Below are 21,984 nucleotides of genomic sequence, written 5' to 3'. Positions count from 1 at the left end.
GCAAATAGCCCACGGTGTCTCATTAGGCGTTCTGGGTCTCTGTCCAGCTTGAACAGGCCTGGAAGCTGTGGGACAGCACGTGACTCAGCCGTTACAACTTCGGGCCTGACCCGGTTTGAGCCACAGAGCGTTTCTAGCAGAAAAGCACCAAGAGCAAACTTGTCTGTCCCGTCAGCCCAGCTTCCGCGGCTGCGATGCTGGCCAGCCTTCCGTTACCTTAACTAATAGGTGCTATGATCACCTTGTGAGGGAGAAAAGCTTGCTGCCGTGGGCTCACGGTTTCCAAGGTTTCAGTCTGATGACACAGACCTGTGCCTTTAGGCCTCTGAGCAGGAAGTGGTGGGAAACAAGCAATACTGCCCTCCTCTAGGCTGGTCCCACTATCAGCTTCAAGGAACCTTGTAGCACTGATCTGAAGGCCCACTACTAAGCCCCACCTCTTAAAGGGTCCCCACCTTCCAATGGCCCTGGGGACTGGGGGGGTCTTGGAGGGATGTACAAATCCCAATGATAGCAAGCCCAGCTTGAAACTCTGAGCTGTCGTTGTGCCTTTTCTTCCCATTCTCTTTCCTTCCTTCCTTCCTTCCTTCCTTCCTTCCTTCCTTCCTTCCTTCCTTCTTTCCTCCCTCCCTCCCTCCCTCCCTCCCTCCCTCCCTCCTTCCTTCCTTCCTTCCTTCCTTCCTTCATTTTCGTAGTTTGGATACTCAGCAGTTTTCATCCATGCCTGAAGGTTTTTGCCCGTGGTAGCAGGAACATAGGTAGGTTGTAGAGCGTGCTCAGTGACTCCTCAGACACTGCATTTTTTGAACAGATGCATCCAGGTCCAACGTGGAATGTTCCTTGTTCTGTCAGTGAGCACAGGGTAGTTCCCATCTTTGTGCCAAATTTCCCCGAGTGCCTAGGGTGCTTCCAGGAGCCCGCTCCACGGGTTCACTATGAATGGTCAACATCTTGATGATGGCAGATCAGCCCTTTGTTTTCTTGCCATTTTCTTGGCAGGAACCAGTCTTCCAGGCCCAAGTTGAAAGGGGGGAAAGCGCTAGGGATTGTGGGATGGAAAGTCACATGGCAAGTATGACTTCTGGGTCACTGAGTCGGTGGGAAGGGGCTAGATTCACCATGGCTTTGCTTTTTTTTAAGGATTTATTTATTTATGTGTATGTGTGTTTGCCTGTGTGAATGTATACATACCATGTGCATGCAGGAGTCCTAGGAGGCCAGAGGGTATGTTGGATCCCCTGGAACTGGAGTTACAGGCAGTTGTGAGCCACCTGGGAACCAAACTTGGCTCCTCTTGCTCTTAACATCGGAGCCACCTCTCCAGCCCCTCCCCACAGCTTTCATACCCTGCCTTCTCACCCCAGAAACCGAACAACCCTACAGCCTCGGGGGATGCCATGGCTTCCTTCAGCTGGGTGATGCCCCAGGCCTTTCTCCTTCCCCATCTCGCCTCAGCTGTGCTCACCTTCATCTCTGTTTCCCACTGTCAAAGTGCTGGCTCCCGGGGGGGCTGGGCGGAGACAGCAGGGTGCGGGGAAGGGCACGTCTCCTCCTATCGGGCTCCACTTACAAAAACATTTCAATTACTGCGCTCCTTCCCTCTGCTGCGCCATTAGCTTCTCTCCCTGAAGCCACATCCAGAGCCGGCATTCCAGCCAGACGCCGCTCCAGCTCCCCACATGTGGACCTGCCACGCAGCTCCAGGATTGAATAACATCAACATTCAATTACAGATCCGCTACGTTTTCGCTTTAATCAGAGGAATGCATGTGGTTTAGAAGAGAGAGAAAAAAAAATCAGATTGTTTGGCTAAGTGTCAGCCTGTAGAGGCAGACGTCTGCTAGGCCTCCCTCACCTAGTCCAGGCAGTCACTGTTCACGTGAGGGGTCTTGTCGCTCTGCTTGTGATCCCTCCACACGAGATGCCTGCTGGTGGGTGACTCATGCTGTGAGAGGTGAGGAGCCTGGCCTGGACTGCTGTTTCCTCTCTCCCTTCCCAGTTTTTGATCATTTTACTATGTTTAGCACTTTAATTATATTTGTAACTTTATGTGAGATGGTGCACCCCCATAGCATTGTTTACCCCCCCCAGCTGTGGCTGTGGAGGCGTCTATCCCTCCCTCCCCCCAATGCTCACCTCCCTGCTCTTCTAGATCTTACCTCCACTGGCAGGTTGAAGTTCTATTGTTTAACTGTCATTAATTCTTTCATTCTCAGTGTTTTGTGCCCAGGTCCTAATTTACAGAGGTGCTATGTGATTCCATGCAAAGAAGGGTCTATTACTTACAGATTCTGAGAGATGGGGGCCACCATGCTACCCAGGCCACAGGAGCAGCCAAGGGAAGGCACAGGCCACAGGGGTTTGGCTAGTTCGAGTATTTCCAGCAGCCTTTGGCCCTTCTCATGGAGTTCTTGCCTCACACCTGGGTGGAGGTGACTAAGGGCAGGTTGGCGTGATGGGTCTCTCCGTGTGGCTTCTCATTCTGAAGGTTTCCAGGGCCCTAGGTGATTCCTGCTGTCTCGGGATCTCCCACGTGCCAGGAGACAGGCAGGTCCAGAGGGGGCCATAGTACAGCCAGGCTGTCTGTCTTGCGGTGGAGAGAGGGTGAGGTTTTCTCTCTGTGGGAAGTTCTAGATAAAAGTGATTTCCCACTAGTGGAATCAGAGCTCATCTGGAGAAGGGAAGAGGACCCTCTAAAAAGATTTGGAGCCCCCCACCCCCCAAAAAAGAGCTTAGTATGTTCAAAGGAGGGAAAAGAGATGTTTAGCTGGAAGGTATTGGGGGGCGCAGGGGGCAGGGCTGTGGGCTTTTGGTGGCTGTGCTGTGGAGATTGGCTTGTCGGGTAGCTCCTGGGGAACCAGAACGCACTCACTGTGTCTGTCTTTCTGTCTGTCTGTTTGTCTGTCTGTCTCTGTCTCTCTCTCTCTCTCACTCTCTTGCTGTGTGTACGTGTATGTGCATGTATATGTACATGTGTGTGTGCATGCATGTGCATGCTCAAGTGATAGTTCAGGGCTGGCTGTCTCTCCTCTAAGATGACCTTTAAGATGACCACAGTGTTAAAAAGGACCACATTGTCACAGGCCAGTTCCTGTCGCTTTCTAGACCGGGCCAGCTTGGAGCTTATGCGGCAGGCGGGACACATTCTCCTTGAAGACGAGAGTCCACGCTCTGCCTGCTGTACCTTATCTGTTCGTTCTGCTGGCCACAGTGTAGTAGACTCCCTACTAGGCTCCGGATGGCTCAGGCACAACCCTGCCCTTGAAGAGCTCAATGTCCCAGTGAAAAGAATGGACAAAGCTGGATGTGAAGGTGCACATCTTTAATCCTAGGACTTGGGAGGCAGAGGCAGGCAGATCTCTGAGTTTGAGGCCAGCCTGGTCTACAGAGTGAGTTCCAGGACAGCCAGAACCACAGAGTGAGACTCTATCTCAGAGAGAGAGAGAGACAGAGAGACAGAGAGACAGAGACAGAGACAGAGACATACACTGGGGGCAGCAGGCAGGCAGATAACAGATACACATGAACTCCAGCCCAGGAGTGGCCTACTGTCCCCGTGGTACCCCATGGCCTTGGAAACACAGCAAGGGGGCCTTGATTCTGCCAGATCTGTCATGGAAGACTCCCAGGGGAATGTGGCTGTCATGTGGAGACCTGGTGACAGGTACTGCCAGTGTTAGGAAGCGCATGTACAAAGGTCAAACTGCCCCTACCCCTTTATTTGTGGACGGGGGCAGGGGTGGGCGGGGCGGGGCAGAGAGAATGGGCAAGCCAGGGAAATCAGTGAAGTCAGACAGTGAGACCCACCGGGAACATGGGAGACATGTAACCAGGTCCGACCAGCAAAGGGCTAAACAGTGGGCAGACTTGGGGCTTCAGCCTCCCTTTCTCCGTCCTTGCCAGCAGCCACTTCCCTTCCTTCCACCAGAGCCTGGGCAATTACCACCTGCCTCGACCACAGCCACCACAGCCATTTAGGAACCGCTGGTGATTAGCGATTGTTATTGTGGTAATTAAAATTCCCTGGGAACAGCTTGGCTAATATCCATCAGGATCTGCAGTCAGGTTGGCCGTGAGCTGAAATGGTAATTGAAACCTCGAAACCCAGCACAAAGCGGTAGTACCGGCAATGTTAAAGGCTGCCAGACGCCCCCTACGAAGCACCATGGCAGTCTTTTCTCATTAAATGGTATTTTCAAGGCTGGCTGCTTTGCTGGCCTTATCACAGCAAACCACACATGGGGAGCAGCAACACTCAGCCTCTCCAGAAGGAAGTGTTCTCCAGCCTGTGAGCCTAGCCCCCCGGGGTGGGGGTTAGACCCCACAGAAGGCTTGTTCTTGGCCCTGTTCTTGGGGGAGGGGCCAAGTGTTGGTGCCAGGCATTGAGTGATGGGCCTGGGTACCCTGGGCAGAAGTCACGTGACTGGACGCTATTGTTGTGCAGGGTTGTGTAGCGTTGGAGGGGCAGTGAGGGAAGAGAAGGTCAGGATGTGCATGGGTGGGATTGCTGCTCAGAACTTGGCCCAGCTGCCATTCCCACCACTCACCTCACCGGACTTGCTCAGCCATGTGGAAGATGATTTCCAAAATGCTGACAGTGTGTTTTGTGGACGTGTGCACAGGTACGCCTCCTGTGTTGAATGATGCACCTGTGCTCTGGACCCTCTGATGGGGGAAGGGGGACTTGGGAATTGCTGATCCCCACACTAGTCCAGGATCCCAACCATCCTGAGTGGCAGGGTAAGCCAGCAGACCGTCCACCCGGAGTGGCAGCAAGATTAGTATCAGACCAGAGTCTTTCAGAAATGACCGTTCGTTCCATTGGCTAACCACAGACCTGCCCTGGGCCCGGGGGAGACACAAGCCTGGTGGCCTGGAGGGTTGTGTACATGGAGCACACATACTGGGATGAAGTTGATACGGTTTGTACAGAGTTTGGGGGGTTGAACCGCCCCCCAAAATGTAGAGTCCTGGCAGTGGCGCGCTATTCAGCCTTGTGCTTCGGATCCTGTGTTCTTTACCCATCTTCATAAAGCACTACATTGGCGAGAGGATTTTGAAGGGAGGTGGGATGGAGACGGCTTGTTGCAGTGGCTGTAGAGCTGAAGCATGGGTTCTGGAGTGCCACTGCCAGTGAACAGCAGGAAGGGCTGGAGTGGGCACTATCAGGGAGATGCCCGGGGCTGGCTCTCCACCAGCATACTTGCTAGATGCTTCCTCTCATCCCTCTTTGGATCTGAAACAATAAGTCCATTCAGTCAACAGTCAGAACTTGGGCGAGGGGCTGGAGAGATGGCTCAGCAGTTAAGAGCACTGGCTGCTCTTCCAGAGGACCCGGATTCAATTCCCAGCACCCACATGGCAGCTCACAACTGCCTAACACCAGTTCCAGGGCTTCTGACAGCCTCACACAGACATACATGTGGCAAAAATACCAATTGACATAAAATAAAAATAAACTACATATAAAAAACTGTTAAAAAAAAAAAAAAACTTGGGTGGAACTACCAGGCCACTTCCCCGGCTGGGGACATGGCATAGTGGCAGAGCACTTTCCTGGCATACTAGACCACTTCTGCGGGTGAGGATGTGTTCCAGAAGAGTACTCACAGCCATCAGTTCTGTTTTGTAACCAGTGTTTACTGAGCACCCACTCAGCGTTGATGTGTGTTGGGAGCCTGAAGGTACAGTGGTGGGCAGACAGCCATGGCTCTCCCTCCTGGATGACAGAGCCCAGTGGAGGAGACAGCTGTACATTAAGGACCAGCCCAGAGGTGCAGGTGACCCAAGTGTCTACAGATGGATGAACATTTGCTATACAGAACGCCATGGAAATGCACGCAGTGGGACCGTCTCCAGCCTCCGATGGAATGCTGCAGCATGCATGAGCTTTGACAACCGTGCTAAGGGAAACAAGCCAGGCCCCACAGGCTAGCTTCTAGACGATTCCACTTACGTAAAGTAGCTGAAACAGACAAACTCGGGGGAAAAAGTAAAGGGTGGCTGCCAGGGGCTGAAAGACAGAGGGACAGCAGGGTGAGTCTGTCCTGTAGCACCTACATTTGGTGACCTCAAGACCCAGCCATACCTCTCCCATGGAAACTGCTTCTAAGCAAAGTGTCCACACTCAAGGGACCTGACCCAAGGTCCTTGCCCCATGTGTTTCTGTGCGTGTGGTGGATGTTCTCTTTCCTGGGGCATCGCATCGCATCTAAGCGTGTAGACGTGCCTTAGGTCTTTGAACATGATCTGAGGCTGTAGCCAACAATGAACTCATGAGTATACTGTGACGAGACCTAGCCCGGCTCTCAGAAGTAAAACAGTAGGAACAGTTCCAATGTCCTCATAGGGTCTGGATTCATTTGGCTGAACCTGAACACAGCCGACCTGATTTGGGAAGTGAGGGACAGACACCGTAGTGTTGATGGAGACCATTATTTAACATAGAACAATAGCTGTGATACATGGTGGGGAAGAGGCCAGCCTGGGTGCATGAGACCCTGTCTAAAAAAAATAGTATAATGCTGTGTTTGACTTTAGGCAAGTAGCTGAACTTGTGGAAGCCTCAGTTTTCCCATGTGGAAAACGGGGTTGATAACAAAGCTTCCTCAAGGAACTTTTGGCACCATATGCCCTGGGAAGAGGGAAGGAGACTTCCCATTTTGTGAATTTCAGACCAGAGTATACACTATTGTTTCAGTCTGTTTCCTGTTGTGATAACAAAACACCCCGAGATAGAGTAATTTATAAAGTAGAAGGTTTCTGTGGCTTGTTTCTCAGCTTTGGGAATTCCTAGAACGTGGAACCTGCGTCTGATGAGGGTCTCTGTGCTGTGTCATGTGGCGAGACTTGTTTTCACATTTTTATTTTGTGTACACGATGCATACAGAGGTCAGAGGATGACCTGTATGAGTTGGTTCTCTCCTTCCACTGTGGGACAGGTCCTCAGACTTGGCCATCTCGCCAGCTCTCCCCACCTGCCCCATTTACAAAGATTTATTTACTTTAATTTTGTGTGTATGATTGCTTGCTAGTATGTATGTGCGTGCCGTGTGCATACAGGACCCCACAGAGCCCAGAAGAGACATCACACACCCTGACAGTCGAGTTCTAGGTGGTCGTGAGCCTGCATGTGGGTGCTGGGAACTGAACCTGAGTCCTCTGCCAAAGCAGCCAGTACTCTTAACTGCCGAGCTCTCTCCCCAGCCCCTGATTTTTAGAATGTTATGTGTGTATGTGTGTGTGTGTGTGTGTGTGTGTGTGTGTGTGTGTGTGTGTGTACGCGCATGTGTAGTGGGGGCACAGGTGTCATGGGACATGTCGGGGTTGGAGGACAACTCTATGGAGTCAGGTCACAGCAAGTCTCTTTACCCTGAGCCATCTTGCTAGATCAGCACGCTACTTTTGATTCTAGGGATGGGACCCAGAGTGCTTAGGGAAGCACTCTACCGCGGAGCAATATTCTCAGCCCTCTTTTTATTTTGAGACAAAGTCTCACTAAGTTTCCCAGGCTAGCCTTGAACTCACTCTAGCTTAGACAGGCCTTGAACTAGATCTGCCTGCCTCAGCCTCCCGTGTTACTAGGATCACAGGCCTGTGCCAACAGACTCAGCTTCCTCCTCTTCTTATAAAGCCACTAAGACCACCATGGAGAACCCACCTCTAGGACCTCATCTAATCTGTTTCCCAAAGGCCTACCACTAAACGCCATCAACATACATGGAGATCAAGCTTTCTCCAGAAAAGAGAGAAGAATTCAAACCATAGCAGCTTCCAGTCCCAAGAAATCCAAATGTGGGAGGTTTTCTCATGGGGACTCCAGAGAGCATTCCTCCATTGTCTGTGCTGTGTGGGAGACTGAGCCCGGGTGGGACTCGGTGCTAGGGTGCTGCCTAGCACACTCAAGGCCCTGGGTTCCATTCCCCAGAACCACAACAGAACCATCCAAAGCCAGGCCCTCTGTACAGGCAGCAGTCACTGAGGGATGCACACCAGGTTTATGCTCTGGCTCGGAAGTCCCATGGCTCACGGTCCGGAGCCTAAGGAGACTTGTCTACCTGGGAGAACTAGCGTTCCTCCCTCAGCAAGGTCAGGTGTGGCCAGCTTATTGTTGTTCGATTTCTGCAGCAGACATGGCGTGGGGAGTGAGGTTGTGTGCTGGGTTAGGAGAGGGTGGGGGTGCAGGGTAAGGATGGTGGGGCCCAGGGGGTGCAGGTAAGGATGGGGTGTGGGGTGCAAGGGGTGTGTGTGTGTGTGTGTGTGTGCGTGCGTGCGTGCGTGCGTGCGTGCGTGTGTGTGTGTGTGTGTGTGTGTGTGTGTGTGGTGGAGGATGCATGGAGTGTGGGTGGCTAGAAAGCCATCCAGGCAGATTCCGATAGGGAACACGGTGTGTTCTTTTGCCCTATTGGAGAATGCTATGCACATTTGCACTTTAAAGGCTCAAAGAAGCCCTTCAGTGACATCTTAGTTTATCCTAGTATTTCCCAGATGCACATGACCTGGGGTAGTGTGCTTGCCCTCTGCCACTCTTCCTCCCCCTCCTCCCTGCCCCCTTCTCGGCTTTTATTATGATATGCCACGGTTTCAATATGCCCCACGGACATTTAGGGAGTAAGAAGCCACTTCATAGTCAGCCTACACTGGCACTCTGATGCTAACTCTTCATTTAAATAGGGTACTTGGCCCACAGATGACAATGCTGTCTGTGCTTGTCACATAGGGTGACCATAGTGGTTGTAACCCTGGTCTCTATGGGGCGGCTGCCCTGCACCTAGTGCAAGGCTTTGGGGTTTTAAGTCCACGTGTGGGTCTGATCCTCACGGCCACTCTGTGAGACGGTGCCGTCCCGATCTGCCTGCTGGTGGGGAAACTGAGTGTGTCCACATCACACAGCAGCGGGGTGATGGCCCCAGGACTGACTCTGAATGTCTGTGTGGAACCTGCCAAGCCTGGCTTTCCTCTGGAAAGGTGACCCCAGCCTTCCCTCACTCTGTCCCTCCTTACTCAGTACTCTGCGCACATTCCCTTCGTAGGAAAAGAGATTAAGCAGCTCTTGGCTGTTGCTGAAGCAGGCATTAAGGGTTTGGGGGACCTTATCTCAGTTACTGCTCTGAATTCTAATCTGAGACTCTTGGAGATTCCGGTCTTTCGTGTCTGTACAGAAACTCTCCAGGGAGAGCTTCCAGACACTGTGATACGGCCTAGCCTGGCTGTTCCTGAAGTCCCCGGTCACCCTTCCCAGAGCTCTAGGAGAAAGGCACCTGTGGGAGGCTGGGCACAGTGCTGGGCACTGCCAGCCTAGCAAGCATGGCTTTGCTTCACCAGTGAATGAGCACAGCTCCGAGAGGTTTAGACTCGCCCCACACGGCACAGCTCCGAGACACCCCACACGGTACAGCTCCGAGAGGTTTAGACTCACCCAACATGGCACAGCTCCGAGAGGTTTAGACTCGCCCCACACGGCACAGCCAGTGCGCGTCGAAGCTGTGGTTGGTCCCACCTTGATCAAAAGCTATTTGAGTCGTTTGATTCTTCCGCCATTGACTCTTCCAATGGCAAACAAGAAAGGGGAGCCAGAGGAGCCATCCTGGAGATGACAGGGCTCAGAGGGGTTCCCAGAGGTTTCCCTGTCATTCCTGTTCTAGACAAGGGTGGACACCTTCAACTTGTAGGGATCCATCCAGCTTTCTGGGTACCCTTCTCAACCAGCCCTGGGGTGACCTCTTCATTTCTTCCCGCTTCAGCTCTTCTCCAAGGGGAAGAGATGGGACCCAGCCAGCATCATCTACCCGTCTCCTCCCAGCAGCTCTGAGAAGCCATGAGGGCTGTGTTGAAATACAGGGAGTTCATGGGAAATCTGGGGGCTCATGGGGGGCCTGGGGGCTCAGAAGCACAAAACGGAGGTAGAAAAGGAGGAAGAGACACTGTTTGTACTCTGGGCAGCCACACCAAGCCTGAGACACTGTGGCACTACTGGCTTCTCTGCCGAGGGACAATGACATGAGCCCGAGGGATGCTGTAGAGGAGCTGGGTTAGAATAGAGAGGGACCAGGGAAATTCTCCTTGAGAAGCTGGGGCCAGAGCATGGGATCACAGGAGGCTCCATGACTGGTTGTCACTGGGTGATCTGTTTACAGCTGCTTGAGACTGGATAGGCCTGTCCTGTTCAGCCCCAGCCTCAGACCCCATGGATAGAGAAGGTGAGACAGGTGAGGCAGCTGGCCCAGCCCAGGTGAATGGGTCAGGAACCTAAGCACTTCCTGCTTGTGAGCTTTTGTGTGCTAGAAGTGGGGAAGGGTTGGGCTGGGCAGGAGGTAGCTAGGCAAGCTCTTGGATTCTGGTGGGTGATGGGTCAGATACAGTAGCAATGGGTGGTTTTCATAGCATTCCTGACATGCTCTAAGGTGTGGTACCCTGCTGCAATCCTAGTGTACAGAGAGAAGCAAGAGAATGTGGGGTCAGTTTTAAAATAGGTGTGGAGGTGAGCTGGGCACAGCAGTACACACAAATCTTCTGGAACTTGTGAAGTGGAAGCAAGAGGATGGGATGCTCCAGACCTGCCTCGTCTACATAGCAGGACCATGAATAGATGGATGGATGGATGGATGGGCAGATGGGTGGATGGACAGATGGGTGCATGGCTGCATGGCTGCATGGATGGATTCATGGATGGATGGATAGATATGGATGGATAGATAGGTGGATGGATGAATATGGATGAATGGATGGATATGGGTGGATGAATGGATGGATGGATGGATGGATGGATGGATTCATGGATGGATTCATGGATGGATTGATGGATATGAATGGATGGATGGATGGATGGACGGGCGGGCACATGGATGCATGGATGGGCACATGGATGCATGGATGGATGGATAGATGGATGGAGATGGATGGAGATGGATGGGTGGGTGGGTAGATGGATGGGTGCATAGATGGAGAGTTCATAAGACTTACTGCAATGTGTCCATCCTGGGTCCACCCTGGTCCACTGGCTCAAGAGGCCTGAGGAGAATTCTCATCTATACTCTGTTCTGGATCTCACTTTCTCGTCCCCATCACATCACTGACGAGCAGGAACAGTAGGGCTGCATAGAGAGTAGCGTGCGGGGAGGGAAGGAAGGCACCTCCACTCCCATACTCTAACACACATCTCTCCTTCACAGGTCTGGAAGAGGTCAGGGGCCTGGTTCTACAAGGGGCTCCCCAAGTACATCTTGCCCCTGAAGACACCCGGCCGGGCTGATGATCCCCATTTCCGACCTCTGCCTGTGGAACCCACAGAACCCCAGCCTCAGAGCGCTGAAACCTGCCGTGTCTACACATGGGCCCGAGGGAGAGGTACGAACCCTGTGTCCTCTGTGGGGCTCCAGGCATCTCTGACCGCAAGCACAGTGACTTCTAGCTTTACATAGACACAGCCAGAGGGTCCTTTGGGAACACTTTCCCAGCAGGACGATAGCTCAGGTGCAAGAATGCCATGAACAGCACTGTGGCTCTTTGCAGGAATGAGATGTCACTCCAAACGGTTTTGTCTTTTTTAGAATTTATTTTTAGTTTATGCGCATTGGTGTTTTGCCTGCATGCATATCTGTGTGAGGGTGTCAGATCTTGGATTTACAGACAGTTGTGAGCTGTCATGTGGGTGCTGGGAATTGAACCCAGGAAGAACATCCAGTGCTCTTAACCACTGAGCCATCTCTGTGGCCCAAGCTTTTGTCTTTTTCTTGCTTTTGGTGCTGAGGAGGGAACCCAGGGCCTTGTATAGAGTAGGCAAGTATCTCCGCAGGGAGCCATCCCCAGCCCTTAGGGGTATTCTGGTCGTCTTTCTCAAGCAGGCCTGAGGCACCTCTTCCCTTGCATGCTTTGTTTCTCTGGAGTGGGAGAGCCTAGGTCTCTAGGTCCTAATATGCAGGGTGACTTGGTGTCTGGGGGGACTGTCCAGAGGTGAGTGTGTCCTGCTACGATGGCAGATGAAGCTGTAGAGGGCTGTGCGCTGTCTCGTGGGTGCCTTTGTGTCTCTGGTTTTCAAAGTCCCTCATCTCACAGAAGCTGCAGGATGTTCTCAAAGTAGAGATTCAACAGGTCATCTTATAGCCACAAGCCTGAGGCCAAGGCTACGGGAGCAGAGCTGGGCTCCAGGGCAGGCCCTTCCCCTTGGGGTCTGGTTTCTTCTGCCCTGCGCTGGTCACACTTCATTCAGCCAGAGGGGTGAGCGGTCACCTGCCGGGGGCTTGTCTCAGAAGAGGGAGCCTCGAGATCACAGGCCCGGCGGCAGCTTTGAGAGGCTTTGGGAGATGGCCGGCCGTCTTCACGTCATGTGAGCTGTTCTTTCCTTATCAAAAGGGTAACACATGTTTGTGACAGAAAAGAAAGGTCACCCAGCAGCAGTCCTCAGAGGGTGAAACCCCTGTGAGCCACCCTCGCAAACAGAAGCATGTTGGGCACTCGCTGTCCCTTCTCGGGTGGTTTTCATCCTGTGTCACCTGGCGCTTCTCCTCAGAGCTGTCCTGGTGCCGCAGCTTCCCCCTGACAGGACCCAGGCCCATGTCTAGCTTCCCTGACGTCACAGACAGGTGTGTGGGGTGCAGGGCTGGATGCAGGGGAAGACCCGGCGTGTGTGCATGTCCTGTCCTTGTGTGTAGGGGACTGAGCGGACAGCCTGGTTGGGACACTGCCTCACAGGGACGCATGACTTGATGCATGAGGGCCCACAGGCAGCAAACAGGGCCGGGAGGGAGGGCTGCTGGTGATGGCATCTGTGCCCACACTGAGAGAGGCCACTAGGGTATGTGGTATTGGGGACGACAGGGCTGAACTCGGAAGAAGAGCTACTGGCTGAGGCAGAGGAGAGACCAGGAGAGAAGGACAGTGGAGTCACGTCAGTGCAGAAACCACAATGCAGGGTTGGCCAGAGAGCTGCAAAAGAACCCGATAGCATGTGCACTTCGACTGCTATGGCCCGTTGCCGGGCAGCTTTGGTGCTCCGTAGTCAGTCTCTGGTTTCTGGCTGAGGGCAGTCCCCTGACTGCCCCGGGTCTGGCCATGTCCTCACAGGGCCTAGCCTAGCTACTCGACCTGTGTGAGAGTAGACCAGCTGGTGTGTGGGAACCATCCTTACCTAAAGACACTCTCCAGCTATGGACTGAGGGACCTTCCAATCCCTCCCTGTTTCTTCATAGTAGCTCATGTAACCTCGAGGCGAGGTCCATGGCAGCCTCTGGGCGGGGCTCTGTCACTCCTGCCTCGGGAATCCTGGGAGCTGGCAGAGGCGGCTGTTCTGGCCTCTGGGTAGCTGCTGGACTCCAGGGAGCAGTCGGCCCTCAGCAGGCAGCTGTGAGAGTGTAGTGTGGGGCTGTCCTCATCTGTCCAGTCCTCTAATGACCACATCCCCATGGTGCTTTCCAGCTCTAAAGTGCCTTTCCCACCTTCCCCCTAGCTCACCACCAGGTGCCCAAGGGCTTGGCCGCTGGCTGGGCTCACAGCTCTGGCTCTGGCCTAGCACATATAGCTCTCACAGCGCCACATGTGGGCTGACTGAGCTCAGGAGGGGTCAGAGCAGCCATCACTGTGGGTACCATTGCTACCGCTCTGAAAAGTCCTGTGGCGGGGCCATATCTGTCCTCAGCAGGCCAGTACCGTAGCACGTAGCATAGGAGCAGCTCCATAGACATGCGAACAAGTGAGCCACATGCCTGCTTCGGAGCCTGCAAAGGAGGCCGTAGAGGGAGCTTTCATTACAGCACAGGTGCCTCTGGTCTGTGAGCTGCTAGGTGGACCCAAGAGATGCTTGAAGGCTGGTAAAGCCACCTGCTCTCACAGGGAAGCTCTCTTCCCAGCCCCAGGTCTTCAGGGACTGCACGGTCTTCCTCCTGCCACAGTTCCTCCCACAGGCACGGAGCCGAGGCTAACACCAGCTCACCAGCTCTCTTCAGCCTCTGTCTGTGACCCTCTTCCCCACCCCCATCCCAAGCCCTGGGCTCCAGCAACCTATGCCTCCCATCCTCCCCTGCTCCCATCCTAGCCAGCCCTCCCTCGTTTCCTTTCTTACGCCCTGTTGGAAATGGAGGGAAGCGACAGAGATAGGTCATAAATGGTTTGGGTTTTAATTTTGTGGGCATGGTGTATGTATGTATGTATGTATGTATTTGTGTGTGCAGGCGCACACCTGCCACAGTGCACATGTGGAGGCTAGAGGGCTGCTTTGTGGGGTGTGTCCTCTCCTTCCACCTTTACGTGGGTGCCAGAGATTGAACTCACGTCACCAGGCTTGCGCAGCAAGTGCACGGAGACATCTCCCTGGCCCCAAGCGATGAACTTTCCAATATAGGCAGGGATCTAGGAGTTAATGGATGTTTGCGAGATAGGTGCCCTCCCATCCTCTTCCACAGTTTTCTTGATTAATTTTTAATAATATAAGAATTCAAGTTAAATAATTCAGCAAGGAATGAAAACCAGTAACCTCTTCTGTTTGTCCTTAAACCATAGCCCTTGACCACACACCCACTGAATTTAGGCATTTAAATTTGCTTTGCAACAAAAATAAACAGGCTCTGTCTTGCCTGTGACGCTGTTGCTTTTCACAGTTGCATTTATTTGTTTGTTTGTTTGTTTTGAGACTGTCTCACTATGTAGCCCTGGCTGGCCTGGAACTCTTTGTGAAGACCAGGCTAGCCTTGAAATCATAGAGATTTGATTGCCTCTGTCTCAAATGACAGGATCAAAGGCGTGTGCCATCACACCATGCCTGCCACTAGAATGCCATGGGCTCCTTCCGGGCCACTGGATCTAGGTTTTACCTCCCTTTTGTGGCTGAATCAAATCCCATGAACATTGGGTTATGTTTTCATTGTTCTCTGCCGGTGGGCCTTAATGTTGTTTCTAGATTTTACCTTGAAATATCTTTAGGCCTGGAAGCTGCAAACTGAAGCTCGGGCTATGTAATATCTGAGTCATCTACCCTGCGGCAGTGAGGCTGTACATCTTTGCTGCCCTGGGATACTGATGGAGGTTCTAACCGTGGCCAGTACACAGGGAAGAAAACCATTTCATCGTTTTTATGTCCACATCCGAGTAGGTCTTCCTGTGTCTATTACTTATTGATTTTAACTCAGATGTCCTGTTTTTCAAATTGTTGCTTGAAGCCTGGCACTGTAGTGCACGCTTTCATCACATCACAGATGCCTCTGGGCCAGGAGCTGCTAGAGGGACCCAGCACTTGGGCGGCAGAGGCTTCTGATTCAAGACTGGTCTCGGTTTCAGATGAAGTTCTAGTGAGTTCAGGACTAGCCTGGGCTACAGAGTAAGCCCCAGTCTCAAAACAAAATCTTATTAACTGATAAAGCCCTGAAGAATCTCCATCATTTGATCATATTTGATCATAGTTTGACTTTGTTTCATTGTGTTTTGTATTTTTTTTCGGGTGCTTGGGATAAACCCCAGCCCTTGATTGAACTAGGCAAGTGCTCCGCCACCTTCCCAGGCTCCAGCCTTTATTAGTGTTTTGTTTTAGATTTATTTCATGTGCATGAGTGTTCTGCCTGTGTGTGTATCTGTGTGCCATGAGTGTGCCTGGTGCCCGCAGAGGTAAGAGCAGGTGTCAGATCCCAAGTAACTGGAGTTACAGACAGTTGTGAGCCACCCTGTGGGTGCTGGGAATTGAACCCGGGCCTCTTGCAAGAGCAGCCAGAGCTCTAACCACTGAACCATCTCTCCTGCCCCTTATTAGTTATTAATTAGTCAGTAAAGCAAGAAATAAGCAGCTTTCTCCCAATAGTGGAAATGAACAAAAGGAACTAAATCCATCTTCTCTGCAGTGGGTGTGTACACCAAGAACTCAGCCCACTCCAACTAATGCCCCAGGGTTAATAAAGAAATTTAGAAATTGACAAGATTTAAGGTAAATCAATTTAGCCTGGCAGTGGTGGCACACCCCTTTAGTCCTAGCACTTGGGAGGGAGAGGCAGACATACCTCTGAGTTCGAGGTCAGCATGGTCTACAGAGCAAATTCCACGACAGCCAGGGCTGCACAGAGAAACCCTGTCTTGAAAAAAAAAAAAAGATAAATCAATTTTAAAAATCAATAGCTTTAATCTGTACTAAGTAATTAAAAGTAGAAGTGAGGAGACCTATTTGTAATTGCAACAAAAAATTATTTGATGCCTGGAAGGAGACTTGAAATGGAAATTATAGGGACCAGCATGTAGAAGACTAAAGTATTATTGTATTAGTATGCTTAGGGTGCTGTAACAAAATACTACAGACTGGGTGGGTGGCTTAAGCTACAGAAATTGATTTTCTCCCAGGTCTGGTCAGTAGAGCAAGATCAGGTGCTGACAGAACTTGTCTGGTGGCCCTTGTGGTGCAGTGGGTGGCCACCTTGTTCAGTGTGTGCATGTGAGGACAGTGGGGTTAGAACTCTGGTCTCTGCTCAGGAGAATACCCACCCTGTTGAATCAGGCCCCCACCCTAGGGCTTCATTTAACTCTTCCAAACATCTGGAGTTTAGAGCTTCAACATGAATTAAGGTTGGGGACACAAACATTCAACCCACAAAAAGGATAAAAAAAAAAAAAAAACCCGAGCAGAAAATCATGTAAAAACCTCAGTCCTGCGAGGTGTTTAATCCTGGTGTTTGGGAGGCAGAGGAAGCCTCTGTGAGTTCTAAGCCAGCCTGGTCTACATAGCAAGTTCCAGGCCAGCCAGCAAGACGCTGTCTCAAAAGGAGAAAAAAATCTTAATTCTTCCATTTTTATAGCTATATAAGGTCTATCTGGTTCCCTGTGTGTATGTAGAGACAGAATATGAATGTGTATGTGTGCTATAACATGGATGTACCTGGAAAACTTCGTGCTTAAGTTAAGGAAGCCAGAGTCAAAGGCTACACACTGTATGATCCCTTTCATAGGGAACAGCTAGGCTAGGCAAACCCATAGAAAGACACATGAGCCGGGGATGGGGGAGGGAGATAGGGGAAGGGGGGGGGATAGGGGAAGGGGGGGGACTGCCAGTGAGGACAGAGGATGAAAATATTCTGAAATTGAGTAGTGATGGCAGTTGCCCAGTGTTATGATGGTACGAAAAACCACTGCATTGTACTCCCCCTGAAGAGTGAATTTTATAGGATATGAATTATGTCTCAATTTAAAAGCTTGTGAGGAACTTAGAGTAGCTATTATAGGATATACACATAGATGAATGGACGGGAATTGAAGTAGAGAAGGCCCAAGAACGCATGGAAAGCTGAACATAGGGATTTTTCAACTCAGTGGGAAAAGGCATATTGATTCCATAACTGGAGCCGGCGTGATTCAATTTCTGTGTGCGTCCAGGAACACATTATAGACCTAAATGCTAAGAAGAAAACAATGGGCCGGGGGTGGGGGTGGGGGGTGTCCTGTGCCTTTACTCCCTGCTACTCAGGAGGCTGAGGCAGGAGAATCATTTGAGCATAGAGTTTAAGATCAGCCTAGGCACCACAGTTGAGACCCTGTCTCAAAATCAGTCAATCACCGGGAGTATTAGAGATGGAGTAGATGTAGCCCTGCCCTCTGGGTTACTAAGGAGAACGGTAAGAGCTGTGGGACAGGTGGGCTGCCCTCCTGGGCCTTGGGTACCGATTTGAGACAAGGATGCCAGTTAGTGACTCCAGGGAGGCTCATCTATGATGAGACATTGGCTCTTACCCCAGGAGGCTGTAAGGAATGGCATGGCCTAGGGCGGCCCCGGGCCAGTAAATCCAGCCTTTGTGTGTACTGCCTGGTTTCAAGTTGTAGAACCAGTGCTGGGGGCTGGGGGCTCATTGTCCCTTTAGCAGGACCTACCCCTTCCCCCCACCCACAAGGTACACATACTCTCCACCTCTCCATCCCCTTAGAGATGGCAGACATCAGAAAGACCAGAGCTTGACACAGCTGCATCTGCCTCAAGCTCCCTGGAGCTCAGAGGCTAGTCTGTTCGCTCTCTAGGAAGCCTGGGTCACAGCCTGTCCTCAGAGTCCTCTGCTCCCGCCTCCCGCCTGCTCGGGTCCACTCGAATCAGGCATTTCCTTCTGGATAATACACTGGCTGCCTTCAAGATCTGCCCTAGAAAGTACTTCAGGGTCTTGGATTTGTTCCATTTGGGTAATTTCAGGAAAAATTGGGGTTTTGATGCCACTTCCCCAGCTATTAGGTTTTAAGCAAATGTTTTTAAGATCCTGAACTGAAGCGGTCTGAAGGAGTCTGCAGTCCTGTGGAAGCAAGCATCCGGGTTCCATTTGGGGTGAGCGGTCTGACTCCGCTGATCTGCAGAGGTTTACCACGGTGGCCCTTACCCGAGTAATCCTCCCCCGCCCCCACACACACACAGAGCGGACCTAGCCTCCCCACATGGGGCCAGCAGCTCCTAGAGAAGCCGAATCACTGGGGCTGCACTGGCCTTGACCAGGGCACCCTGTGATTCATGGTCATTATCTCATTTGAAGCTCAAGGCAGCTGCAGACGGTGAAATTGACTCTTCGTGATGGATGAGGAGGGAGGCTGCACAAGGTCACGTAGGCTGTCTGCTGCACGGAGGGCCAAGGACCCAGGCTCTTCCCCCTGAGTGCAGCACATGGTGAAGCTCTCCTCTCCATCACCACGTGGCTGGCTTTGCCCTGTCTGATGGTTCAGAGGATTTTTCAAGGGAGGGAGTTACTGCTGGGCTACTGAAGAGGGGGTCTTGTGACAGCCGAGGGGCAGCCAGAGCTACCCTGCCTGTCTGTGCTCTTGGCCACTCCCTCTGCCTGCTGGGTAGTTTGCATCAGGCTAAGTCCGGGGTGAGTTTCTGTACCAGCTTGGAGGGAAGCCACCGGTCCCTCATTTCTTCCCAGAGCACCCTTTTAGCATCCAGCCACCATCAGACATAATGGATGGCACAGCCAGTGTCTTCCAATTAATTACCATCCAACCACAGAACTGAGTATTTTGTCTGACAGGGTAGTGAGCTGCGTGTCAGCGAGGGCATTCGAGAGGAGGTTGGACATCACAGCGAGGGATCTTCTGCGGCAGACACTGGGAGAAGAGCTAACTGTGGGCTATTAGTGTGTTTCCTGTTTATGCCCTCACGTTAGCTCCAGTCTTAGGACGGGGAGGTAACTGTGGCCTGAGGCTGGGAAAGCCACACGGCCCCTGCAGCTTTGAACCTGCGACCTGTCTCGTTAGCACAGAGCAGCAGCCGACTGAGCTAATAAGCAGGTTCCAGAGCCACTGATTTTCCATCGAGCGCACATGCTGCTTCCTGACTCCTTAAAGCGGCAAGCTATTTATACCAGGCGATCCATTCATTCTTAATGAGCCTCGGTTGTGGATTGTAAAATGTTTTATTTTCAGACAGGATTGCTCACTGCCCAGAGCCAGCTGTTGCTATGCCTCCCTTCCTTCCCTTCTCTGTTCCTGAGAAATTAGCAGTTTTGGAAGCTCCTTGGAGCGCACACACACACAGCAGCACACTTCCCCTGTGGACTCTGACCTGTCCGTTTTTGTCACATTGGCTGGCACCCTGGTCCCCGAGTCCCCACCGCCTTCAGAGTACCTGGGAGGATATGTAGGCGCTGGGGCCCCGGCTGGCTGTAGCACATGAAAGACAAGGCAGAGCAGGAGGGCGTCCGTGTTAGGAGGTAGAATGTCACCTGTCCGTGGGGGCTGAGACTCCGCCTATGTGACAGGTCACAATCTAGCAGTGACCTGATCTGGCTAGCTACTTAAAATGCACTGTCAATTTTTTTTTAACTGCAGAGAATTCTCACTTTAAAAAAAAAAAATGGAGTTCTGGCTTCTCTTTTAAAAATCAGAAGGTCTGCCAATGCCGCCCTCTCGGAGGCAACAGCAGCACCCCCTTTTAATGATGGCGTGTTCTCGGTTTGTCCCCAGCCCTCCCTCTCGTCTCTGGCCGTCTTTCGGTGTTGCTGTACCCGATTACTCAGGAGGGAGACCTGAGGTGCAGCTCCATGGTGGAGCGCTTGCCTCGCACGCACCGGGCCCTGGCTTCCATCGCCAAACCACAAAGGAAAAAGAAGAGTAGAAATTCTCCTGGGGTCCATGCCTCTGTGAAAAGACAATCAAAGCAGGGCTCTAAGAGGCGCCTGTCGGAAGAAAGAGTGCGGGCTTCCCAGGGCTTCTCATGTCAGCCCCCAGATCGCTGTCGTGGAAGGCAGGGGCCTGGCCATGTCGCATGTGTGAGCCCCTACACCTAATCCTGACACATGGCCCTTGCCCGGAGCAGCTCTGCCTGCTGTGAGCACAGCGGAGATCACCACATAGCCATCTCCCCAGCCTTCAAGACCTGGCTTCCTGGGCCAGTCTGTAGCTCTTGGGGCCTGTGAGGCTCCTGGGAGAGAAAACCTCGGTTATGAAATGGTGTTTCCCATCAGGATGATGGGGGAGGGGCCAGAACAGGGTCTGTTCTCTTCTAGTTTTCTTATCTTGGGGTTCAAGGACCCCTCCAAGGGTAAGGGCCTTAACAGAGGCATTTCAAACAGGCAGTCGATCAGAGAGGCCTCCCGTACATTAGAGACCAGCCTTCCGTGTATCAGCCAACACTGTCACCCTTAACTTTCTCTCCCCCTCCCTCCCAGCATCGCTGCCAAGTTCCATCTCTGCTAACTTTGCTCCTTGCAGGGACCTTCTGGCCCTGGGATGCTGTGGGAAGTAACTGGGATTATTATTATTATTATTATTATTATTATTATTATTATTATTTTAATATAATGATATCTGAAGCTCCCAAACAATACACAAGGACACACAGACCAAGAAGGACCAATTAGAGAGAGGAGGAGGAAGAGCCAGTGTGAACCATCTGAGAAGGCACCATTGGTCCCACAAGTCACTGACCCTGGTCTTCATGGCTCGGGGCTGCCATTTGGGTCAAGACAATAGGTGAAAGAAAGTCGTCGTTTGTCTCAGCTGGGGGCGGGGTGGGGGACTTGAATGTCATAGGAAGAGAAACTGCTGGGGGTGCTATGGTTCCCGGGCCCACTGTGGCCTCACCAGAGGCCACCCCTGGCTCTGAGCCGGCTGCCCATCGTCTCTGTGGCTGTCTTTCTGCCAGGCCCAGCAGCTCCAGTCATCGCTGCCACGGATTCCAGGTTTGCTCATGGTAGCCTGTGTGGGGCTCTGTGCATCTGGAACTTCAGGAGGAAGCCTGGAATGGGGCACTGCCCTTGCTCACTTACAGAAGGGGATGCAAGATACAGAGTCCGCATAGCGTGTGTGGTAGTCTCCGCACAGAGAGAAGGAAATGCCTGCAGCATTCTGGAACTGCGCCTCTGCTAGCTCTCAGGGATAGAGGCCACCACTCTTGTGTGGCCACGGCCATGGTCCTGCTTTAAAAGGAAGGCCCATGCATATGGCCTCATCCTGCCTTTTGAGCCCTTGGTTATGCTGAATAGCAGTCTCAAAACGGGGCCTCTAAACAGGGAAGAGGCTCCACTCTGGGCCTCTCCCTTCTCCCAGCAGCCCCCTGCCTGTCCCAACGTCTGTGCTGGCTTAGAAATTGATTTCCCAGAGCAGAAGGCCCTCATTAGCCACACCGCAAGGGTTAGGGGCATGGCTGTCACCTCTAATTTGCCCAAACCCGATGACAGCCTCAGCGGATTAGCCCATTCCAGATGCAAGGTGGGGTCTTGAGGTGCCGTGCCCTCATGGAAGCTGTGTCTGACTCAAGTGCAGCCCAGGGGCACAGAGATGCCCCTGGGGCCAGCTGGGCTGAGCTCTCTGTACACAGTACAGTACGACTTTCTGCAGCCGCCCATCTGCCTTGCCGGCTAAACCTACAGCTTAATTCTAACTCATTCTTGACCGAATGGCCTTTGGGAACGTGGGTAAAGGGAGTGAGCCAGGTCTCCCTCCCTGCCTGGTTCCAATAAAGCCCTGGGGGTAACAGAGCAGCCTCTGCTGTATACCAGGTCCTCTCCTAGACTTCCTGTCCATGCCAGAGCAAGGTTGGCATTGCCGAGG

General features: G+C 52.3%; 1 protein-coding gene across 8 annotated transcripts in view; it reads left to right on the top strand.

Moving 5' to 3' along the window:
* The window catches only part of Rph3al (rabphilin 3A like (without C2 domains)), a 151,040-nt gene that overhangs the window by 116,171 nt on the left and 12,885 nt on the right, over nt 1-21,984 (top strand). For all 8 annotated transcript variants that reach the window (XM_015996198.3, XM_042282411.2, XM_042282413.2 and 5 more), the window contains one exon: nt 11,172-11,346. In XM_015996198.3, the coding sequence (XP_015851684.1) occupies nt 11,172-11,346 (175 nt within the window). The remainder of the gene's footprint in view (nt 1-11,171; nt 11,347-21,984) is intronic.

The sequence above is a fragment of the Peromyscus maniculatus genome, chromosome 8 (genome assembly GCF_049852395.1).
Source record: "Peromyscus maniculatus bairdii isolate BWxNUB_F1_BW_parent chromosome 8, HU_Pman_BW_mat_3.1, whole genome shotgun sequence".
Classification (NCBI taxonomy): domain Eukaryota; kingdom Metazoa; phylum Chordata; class Mammalia; order Rodentia; family Cricetidae; genus Peromyscus; species Peromyscus maniculatus.
The sequence above is the reverse complement of the archived record's forward strand: the minus strand, read 5'-3'. Positions and strand labels throughout refer to the sequence as shown.